General features: G+C 41.2%; 1 protein-coding gene across 2 annotated transcripts in view; it reads left to right on the top strand.

Annotated features, from left to right (window-relative positions):
* CD5L (CD5 molecule-like) overlaps window positions 1-10,155 on the top strand; it is an 18,081-nt gene extending 7,926 nt beyond the window's left edge. For both annotated transcript variants that reach the window (XM_010843761.1, XM_010843760.1), the window contains 4 exons: window positions 4,451-4,774; window positions 6,018-6,335; window positions 7,470-7,790; window positions 9,153-10,155. In XM_010843761.1, coding sequence (XP_010842063.1) covers window positions 4,451-4,774; window positions 6,018-6,335; window positions 7,470-7,790; window positions 9,153-9,172 — 983 coding nt within the window. In that variant the 3' untranslated portion in view covers window positions 9,173-10,155. The remainder of the gene's footprint in view (window positions 1-4,450; window positions 4,775-6,017; window positions 6,336-7,469; window positions 7,791-9,152) is intronic.
* The last annotated feature ends 200 nt before the right edge of the window (window positions 10,156-10,355 follow it).

Here is a 10,355-nt window from a genome sequence, read left to right as displayed (position 1 = left end):
ATATATATCGTATATATTATATTAATATATATGTTTATAATAGACTAGTCCCTTAGCCAAATCACAGTCTAATTGAAAAGGACATAGACACACAGAAAGTTATTAATGCATAGAAAGCAAATATATGAAAGGAATAAAGGAATACAACAACAATTACATATATATATATATATAGGCATTAGAAATTTGGGCCCTGAGCAATTGTAGTTCATTCTTATAGGTATCTGAGTCATTCATTGTAGCCCATATTTTCATATACTGTTCATAGTCTGATAAACCACAAGCCACAAGTCCAAATGTTGTCCCTCCAGGTACAACAGTCCTCTCCCTGAAGGCTTGGCAAACTTAGATCTTCTTTATCACTATATCTCTCTGGAGCTGAGAGGACTTGATGGGATTGCTTCAAGCCTATTAAATAGAATCCTCTTGAGGACAGCAATGCTAACTATCTTGATCATCACTGTTCTCTGTGTTCATAAAACAGTACTTGGAATGTAGTATCCAGAAGTTTGTTTCCTGATAGGCTTGTCCCTTGTCTCCCTACACAGTCCTCTGTACTTCATGTCTAAGTTTTGATTTCCTCAGAATTTACCTGGACCTGGAGAAGGAAGTGGCAACCCACTCCAGTATTCTTGCCTGGAGAATCCCATGGACAAGAGGGCCTGGCAGACTACAGTCCACGGGGTTGCAATAGTCAGACACGACTTAGCGACTAAACCACCACCACCACCACATGCAGGTGACATCACCCTTATGGCAGAAAGCAAAAAGAAACTGGGGAAACTCTTGATGAAAGTGAAAGAGGAGAGTGAAAAAGCTGGCTTAAAACTCAACATTCAGAAAACTAAGACCATGGCATCCGGTCCTATCACTTTATGGCAAATAGACAGGGAAACAATGGAAAGAGTGACAGACTTTATTTTCTTGGGCTCCAAAATCACTACAAATGGTGACTGCAGCCATGAAATTATAAGACGTTTGCTCCTTGGAAGAAAAGCCATGACCAACCTAAACAACATATTAAAAAGCACAGACATTACTTTGCCAACCAAGGTCCAACTAGTCATAGCTATGGTTTTTCCAGTAGTCATGTATGGATGTGAGGGCTGGACCATAAAGAAGGCTGAGCACCACAGAATTGATGCTTTTGAACTGTGGTGTTGGAGAAGACTCTTGAGAGTCCCTTGACTACAAGGAGATCAAACCAGTCAATCTTACAGGAAATCAGTCCTGAAAATTCATTGGAAGGACTAATGCTGAAGCTGAAGCTCCAATACTTTGGCTATCTGATGCAAAGAACTGACTCCTTGGAAAAGACCCTGATGCTGGGAAAAACTGAAAGCAGGAAGAGAAGGGGATGTCAGAGGATGAGATAATTGGATGGCATCACTGACTCGAAGGACATGAGTTTGAACAAGCTCTGGGAATTGGTGATGGACAGGGAAGCCTGGCGTCCTGCAGTCCATGGGGTCACAAAGAATCAGACATGACTAAGCTACTGAAGTTAACTGAACTGAACTGGGAGGTACTCTGGGTAATATAGAGACTTGAATAATATCTGCTTCTTGACATTCAAAGATTCTTAATTTAGCAGGTAACACACACATATGTAAATGACTTAAATACAGCACAAATTGCTGTTTAAAAAATAAACTAAATGCATAAGGAAGTTTAAAAAAAAAAAAAAAGAATTTACCTGGAGACTCTGTGAAGCCCATCTCCCACTCCAAACACGTACAGTCTTCTAGACCCAGTTTTAGGGCTCTGAGACTTCGAGGCTCTGACTCTTCCCTTACTCAGCACTCTCTGTATTTCTTCTGAGCTAGGTTCTTGGACATGGGAAAATGTCATGGGAAGTAGCAAGGATGGTTGGGAGTGGATCACTGATACTGAGAGAGAGAGTCAGGTTGTTTAGCCCAAATTATATCTAGACATCTTCATGCTTTCAGTGCAGGGGAAATAGGTTCAATCTGTAGTCAAAGAACCACAATCGAACAGTGGCTAGAATGAAAAGCACATTACAGAAAGTTAATCAGGATGAAAAATCACAGGGTTATGTCCCAGATTAAGGGACAAAATAAAGCCCCAGAAAAACAACTAAAGGAAGTAGAGATAGGCAACCTTCCAGTAAAAGAATTCAGAATAATCATGGTGAAGATAATGATAGTAAAGATCATAGGATCTCAGAAATAGAATGGAGAAGATGGAAAAAATGTTTGCCAAAGACCTGTAAGAACTAAAAAACCAACAGAGATGAACTATACACTAGAAGGAATCAGTAGCAGAATAACTGAGGCAGAAGAACAGATAAGTGACCTGGAGGACTTCATGGTGAAAATCGCTGCCTCAGAACAGAATATAGAAAAAAGAATGAAAACAATGAATACCAGACTGAGAGGCCTCTGAGACAACAGTAAACACTCCAGCATTTGCATTATAGGGGTCCCAGAAGGAAAAGAGACAAAGGACCGAAGAAAATATTTGAAAAGTAGATGAAAATTTCCCTAACATGGAAAAGAAATAGTTAAACAAGTCCAGGAAGTGTAGAGTCCCAGGCAGGATAAATTCAAGGAGGAACACACTGAGACACACACATAGTAATCAAACTGACAAACGTTAAAGACAAAGATAAAATATTAAAAGCAACAAGGGAAAAATGACAAATAACATATAAGGGAACTCCCATGAGGTTATAAGCTGATTTCTCAACAGAAACTCTACAAGCCAGAAGAGAATGGTATGATATATTTAAAGTGAAGAAAGAAAAACCTGCAACTAAGAATACATTACCCAGCAAGACTCCCAATCAGATTTGATGGAGAAATCAAAAGCTTTCCAAACAAGCAAAAGTTAAGTGAATTCAGCACCACCAAACCAGCTTTACAACAAATGCTAAAGAAACTTCTCTAGGCAGGAAACACAAGAGAAGGAAAAGACATACACAAAATAAACCTAAAACAATTAAGAAAATGGTAATAGGATCATACATATGGAAAATTAACTTAAATGTAAATGAATTAAATACACCAACCACAAGACTTAGACTGACGGGGTGGATGAGAACATATGCATGTATGCACTTACACTTATCATAGCACTCTACTTAACTCCCCAAATTATATGTAATTTTTTTATATTGCTAGGTTAATCATGTTTCTATAATGCCTTGCAATTGTAGTTATCTTTTATTTTTTGTCTGGCTATTGATTGTGAAACTAAAACATCTTTTGTTATTGTCATTATGTAATTAGTGGCTTTTTAATACCATTGGCCATTTTTCTGGTCAACAGAAAAATAAAAGAATTCCATATCACTAAAACTACCTTTTAATAGAAAAACCTGTAGTCACTTTTCAAAATCCAGATGCATATTAGAATTATCTTGGAAATTTTTGAAAAATGCAAATTCTGAGGGACTGCTTTTTATTTCCAAAGCTCCAGTTGCATTTCTAATGAGCCACCATGTTTAAAAACAACTGGATATATGATGACCTTTTACTTTTATCTAGTCTGTTTCAATTTTTCTATTTCATGTTCAGTGCTTCATGTTTTAGTTTCATTTAGTTTATGTTTTCCAGTTTCTCCATCATTTTTTTTTTTTTTTGATGTTCTCTCTCAAGCCTTTATCAAGCATAGTAGAAAAGCCTTGGTATACATATATATATATAGTTTGTATAATATATATATTTTAGAAAATATATAATTTTTTGCTTAGCTAAAACACTTATGACTTTTTGCCTTCACTTGTTTGACCTAGTATGAATAGAATGCTAGATTTCTAATTTATATTCACTCAAAACTTTGATATAGTTCCACATATTTTGGCCTCTAGGATCACTGCTGGTAATCTAGAAAGTTTATTATCTTAGATTTAAAAAAAAACTGAATGAGGCTTGAAAGTTCTAATCCAATTCTGAGAATATAAAGGAATACTATGTTGTTAAACAAACAGGGAGCTAACTTGTGATACAGTATTATTAGCTGAAATACAGATTTTGTTCAAATTTCACACAAAATGCATATACATATGCTATACTTTATTTGGCAGAAAGGTAATTATAAGACAAACTAAAATTTTATGCAACGTATTTATGATCATTATAGCATGGTGCATCTTAATTCCTGTTAGAAAATATACTTTTGAAATAATCATATGAAGCACTTATTTGTACCAAATCCAAAGGTAGGGATATTAAGCCTGTTTTTCCAAGTTTTGCAAAGGGCCAAATGAAAATACAGTTTAAATAATAATAATAATAATACAAGAGTGTAGCAGAACCAGAACTCAGAGATGGAGTCCTGGAGCTCCTCTTCCTTGTCTTCCCTTTTGACCCCCACTTTCTCACCCTTCAGTTTTCCACATCCTGAAAGTGGTAGAAGAATTCCAAAACACTGCATACATACTCTCTGGGCCACTCCTAATCTCCAACCAATATCTCATTTCTTTGCAGAGGCTCCTCCCAAAGTGCGACTGGTGAGAGGTCCCCATCGCTGTGAAGGGCGGGTGGAAGTGGAACGGAATGGCGAGTGGGGCACTGTGTGTGACAATGGCTGGAACATGAAAGACGTGGAAGTGGTGTGCCGGGAGCTGGGCTGTGGAGCAGCCAAGGGGACACCAAGTGGTAATTTGTATAAGCCACTGGCAGATGAAAAACAAAAAATCTTCATCCAAGACGTCAACTGCAATGGGACGGAGGATGAATTGATTGAATGTGACCGGGTGGAAGACGTTTTTGATTGCTCCCACAGCGAGGATGCAGGGGCAATATGTGAGAGTGAGTATGGCAGGACTCAAGGACTATATGCCAACTGCCCATACCCCGCATGACCAGTCTTTGTCCTCTTTATCTTTATTCTCCACCATGAACTAATGGTTAACTGATTCCTGTCCTTTACTTCTCACCGTTTCTCAACTGTGGACCCTGGAGACAAACATATCCTCATCTAGAACTGTTACTCCTCCTTGGTTGAGCAGTGGCACTAGTGATAAAGAACCCACCTGCCAATGCAGAGACTTAAGAGATGTGGGTTCAGTCCCTGGGTGGGGAAGATCCCCTGGAGGAGGGCACAGCAACCCACTCCAGTATTCTTGCCTGGAGCATCCAAGGGACAAAGGAGTTTGGTGGGCTACAGTCCATAGGGTCACACAGAGTTGGACATGACTGAAGCAACTTAGCACGCACTTGATTGATCTAATGATTTTGTCTTAGTTTCAATCTTAGTTTTTCTTAGTTTCAATCTATCCAAGAACCTGATTCTCTTCTTCACACACACAAATATGCACAGATCTAATAACCACTAAACATATGTATCTAAAGCTCAGATGGAGTTATGGGGAAGAAATGAGCTCCCAAAATATAATGTAAGTTTATCAGTTCTCAAGGAGTCTATCATCTAGTTAGGTAGACAGGAGATGCTCATAGGAAACCAACACACAAGAATTGTGTATATATACATATGCATGAGTGCATGCTCAGTCACTTCAGTTGTGTCTGAGTCTTTGGACCCTATGGACTGTAGTCTGCCAGTCTCCTCTGTCCATGGGATGCTCCAGGCAAGAATACTGGAGTGGGTTGCCGTGCCCTCCTCCAGGACATCTTTTCCACTCAGGAATTGAACCCAGACAGGTTTCCTGAGTCTCCTGCATTGCAGGTGGATTCTGTACCCACCGAGCCACCTGGGAAGCCAATACATACACACACACACACACATATACAACAATTGTATACATATAATTGCTATATTTCTTTATTCCATTCATATATTTGCTGTCTATGCATTAATAATTTTCTGCGTGTCTATCTACTTTTCCATTAGACTGTGATTTGCCTAAGGGACTAGTCTATGTTTCTCTTTGTTATCCCACAGTTTGTTATTAGACAAACAGTCACCAAATGTTTGTGCCCGATGCTGACGTCTCATTCTTATTTCTGAGAAAGATTCAGAGTTAGGAGCCCCCTTATGTGGGAAGGCTATGTTCTTGCAGGGAGCAGAAACTTAATCTTTCTTTTCCCACAGTTCCAGAGACTGTGAGGCTGGTTGGTGGCCCTGGGCGCTGCAAGGGGCGCTTGGAGGTGAAGCACCAAAAGCAATGGGGTACCGTGTGCAAAGCAGGCTGGAATCTCTCAGCTGCGAAGGTGGTGTGCCGGCAACTGGGGTGTGGGAAGGCCACACTGATCAAAAGATGTTGTAACAAGGATACCCAGGGCCAAGGACTCATCTGGCTGAGCAATGTATCATGCTCAGGACGGGAAGAAGACCTTCAACACTGCCTTTCTGGGCTTGAGGGGTATAATAACTGCACCCATGATGAGGATACATGGGTCGAATGTGAAGGTAATACCTATAAGTCCAGTGACTAGGTTTATTCATGAATTTGATTAAATAGAGTTCTATTTAATCAGTGTTTATAAAGAACTACTCTGGTAGCTCAGCTGGTAAAGAATCTGACTACAATACAGGAGACCCTGGTTTGATTCCTGGGTCTGGAAGATCCCCTGGAGATGGATAGGTTACCTACTTTAGAATTCTTGGGCTTCCCTGGTGTGTCAGATGGTAAAGAATCTGCCCACAATGTGGAAGACCTGGGTTCAATCCCTGGGTTGGGAAGATCCCCTGGAGGAGGTCAGGGCAACCCAGTCCATTATTCTTGCCTGGAGAATCCTCATGGACAGAGGAGCAGAGTCAAACAGGACTGAGTGACTAAGCTTAGCACTCATGGAGCAAATAACCATGGCAAAGCTATTTAATTGTGCTGCTCATCAATTCTCTTGTTTTTAAAATGTAGCTAATGATACTTGCCTTTGTACATGAAAATGCTTTAAACAGTATTAAGTGCTGCTCCTGCTGCTGCTGCTGCTGCTGCGTCACTTCAGTCGTGTCTGACTTTGTGCGACCCCATAGACAGCAGCCAACCAGGCTTCCCCTCTCTGGGATTCTCCAGGCAAGAACACTGGAGTGGGTTGCCATTTCCTTCTCCAATGCATGAAAGTAAAAAGTGAAAGTGAAGTCACTCAGTCGTGTCCAACTCTAGCGACCCCATGAACTGCAGCCCACCAGGCTCCTCTGTCCATGGGATTTTCTAAGCAAAAGTACTGGAGTGGGGTGCCATTGCCTTCTCTAGTATTAAGTGCTAGATTAATATAAAATATAATTATATTGAATTGTATATAATAGGGATAGGACACACAATTCCATGTACTTGTTGAACTCTTCAATTACAAAAAAAACTACTAGAAAGTCATTCATAAGTATTAGACTTTTATAAACTAGATGGGAAAGTAAAAGGTCTTATTTAAGAAATAGACCTGGGGCACATGGATTGGAAACTAGAACAAGGGCTATTATCACAGAAATGCAGGCAGGTAGAGAGCTTCAGAAGTGCTGATGGGATTTGAATGAGGATGTAGATGATGTTTTTTTTTTTTTTTTTTTTTTTTCCATGCCCCACTCCATCCCCTGACCCTGCAGATCCCTTTAAATTGAGGCTGGTAAATGGAGACACCAGCTGCTCTGGAAAACTGGAGGTGCTGCATAAGGGCATATGGGGCTCTGTCTGTGATGACGGCTGGGCGAAAAAGGAGGAGCAGGTGGTGTGCCAGCAACTGGGCTGTGGAAAGCCAATCTTTGTACCTGCCAAAGCACGGAAAAAGTTTGTCCCTGGAAATGGGCGCATCTGGCTAGATGATGTCAATTGCAAAGGGGAAGAGCAGTCCCTGGAGCAGTGTCAGCATAGGTCCTGGGGGTATCATGACTGCAACCACAAGGAAGATGTGGTTGTATTCTGCTTGGGTAAGCTCCGTAGATTGAACCCTTGGGGACTGGCATGGAGGGAGGTGAAGAAGCGGGTGGTGGGGTGTGAACTCTGAGGGTAAGTGTTATTCTACTACTGCTGCGCAGCTGCCCATAATAGTTAGCTACTTTGTGTTACTTCAAGGGATTACTTGAGACTCCTAGTCATGGATAGAATGATAATAATAGTTTAAAAATCCCATACCATACAGTTATTGCATGTGAGAACAAAAGAGGTTTTGAAAATTATTGAATTGACACCTTTATATTAAATCTGAAGAGAGTAAGAGTCAGAGAAAAGAAGCAACTTTCCAAAATCATAAAAATTGTTTTCAAATGATGGAGCAGAACTAAAATGACCAGTCTTGGCTCAGCCCAGGATTAGTTGACTTAGAGGACCCCAGGTCTCAAACTGTAAGTTAGAACTGTAGGAGATGGTCCCACTTCCTTCTACCTATTGTCACTACCCAGATTTTAAATTGATCTGTGGGAATGGGGCTGGGGGAGGGGGCTCTTTGTGAATATCCATGAGAGTGTCTTTTCAGAGAAGCCAGGATTCCAGCTGTAAATTGTAGACCTCCCTCTACTGTTGGGCTTCCCTTGTGGCTCAGCTAGTAAAGAATCTGCCTGCAATGTGGGAGACCTGGGTTTGATCCCGGGATGGCAAGATCCCCTGGAGAAGGGAAAGGCTACCCACTCCAGTATTCTGGCCTATGGAATTCCATGGACAGTATAGTCCATGGGGTCTCAAAGAGTTGGACATGACTGAGCAACTTTAACTTTCACTTCACAGGAGAGTAAAGGCAGAAAACTTGTCCCCATATGAGTCAGGAAATGCAAAGCATAGCCCTTGGGTGGCTGACTCAAGAGAGTCACAACTCTGAAGCCCAGCTTTGTAATAGTGTGGGATGTGGCATGCAGGGCTGCCTGGTTACCTACTCAGGGAATTGTGTAAGAGCTGAGAGATGATCAAAAATATGAAGAGCAGCTAGTGCCCAGAAATGGAGGGCTTTAGTCATGGAAGACTAGTGTTTGAGTCTTGAGCCTGCCATTCTGAGACTAGTTAATCTTAGCTAGTAAAAAGGAGATACTTGCTCCATTTCTCTGGAAGAGCTTTGTGATTGTGGAGGGTGAGAAGTGCTAATATAAGTGAATATGGTTTGTGACTCACATGGGAGGGCACTGAACTAGATTCTGACGTGGTTCACATCAGTGTGAGATAGGTATGTGATTAGGATCTGGGAGGGCCTCCCTTTCCTATTCTGGGAACCAGTCTTCTTTCTTGACCTCTTTGAGTTTGAATGAAATAATCCCTTCTTGACATGTCCTCATCCTTACTGTACATTCTTCTTCTCTTTACAGAAGGGCAGCCTGACATTTGATGTTTGGCCTGACTCCGGCAGGGCCTGAGTGTCCTTTGCTTTCTCCTGGTCTCAAATGGCTTAGTGCAAGTGCTGGGCCTGCAGGCTCAGCTCCCACTCCTTCAGCCCCTCAGCAAGAATCTGAACACTCTGCTCTCAGAGCCAAGCACCCCCATCACCTCCTGGAGATATGAGTTGTTGAATTCTCTCTTGCCAAGGAAGATGACCTCCCAGTCACCTGCTCTTCACTGCTGACCCTCTGGCATTGATTCTGGCCCCTCCTGCTTCTTTTTAACCAGCCTGGGATCCCCAGGTCTGTTCATTTGACCACTACAGGACATTTCTAAGACCAAACCTACATGTCTGTAAAGAACATGAAAGGAAGGAGACAACAAAAGGAACATTTGAAGGGGAATATGGGTAATAATGAGATGAAACTTGAGGGAAAGCTCTTTGAATGCTTTTTCTCAAGCCTTCAACACTTTTTCTTAACCTTCAACAATTAACATCTCACTATTCTCCTGTGGTCTGATAGAAACAGACACATTCTTTCAAAAGCAGAGCAGTATCCTGTAATCCTAGACCTTTCATGACACTTGGAAAAGAAGTATCACACCCTCTGAATGCCCATAATAAAATACCTTTGTTGACTATCCATATACAACTTGCCAACATGGTGTGCATTTAACAAGAAGAATCCCACAAATGTATTTTAATTTCCCCAGGAAAAATGTATGGACCTGTGACTAGAAGGGAAAGGAAGAGATGCAGAAAGAATTTGGGGGAATCCATCATTGTGCCTCATGCCAATTGGATGATATCATTTTAATTTTGTCAACTCAGATTTTAGGGTCTGTAAGTCTGATGCAAGACAGAATGATACTAAGGAGAGAATCATGGCTTGGTTCTACAAACTGACAACTTCAGGCTCTGAGACTGAGTTGAGTACATGTTATGTGTCTGCATTTATGCTTGCTAATAAAGTAGATGTTAAACAGGCTCAAGAGTTGCCTCTCTGTGTGGTATGCTCTTTCTACCCAAGGGGAAAGCAGGTGCGTCATTTACAGGGGTGGCCTTACAGGTAGGATTAGCTAGAAGAGAACCTGCTGGCAGATGCAGTCATGTGTGTAATACAGCTCTCTCCTCTGGATGGAGAACTTTCTCTCTATTTCCTATCATGGGAAAAATAGAGAAACTTAGCTTC

This window comes from Bison bison, unplaced genomic scaffold (assembly GCF_000754665.1).
Source record: "Bison bison bison isolate TAMUID 2011002044 unplaced genomic scaffold, Bison_UMD1.0 scf7180017864186, whole genome shotgun sequence".
Taxonomy (NCBI): domain Eukaryota; kingdom Metazoa; phylum Chordata; class Mammalia; order Artiodactyla; family Bovidae; genus Bison; species Bison bison.
The sequence above is the reverse complement of the archived record's forward strand: the minus strand, read 5'-3'. Positions and strand labels throughout refer to the sequence as shown.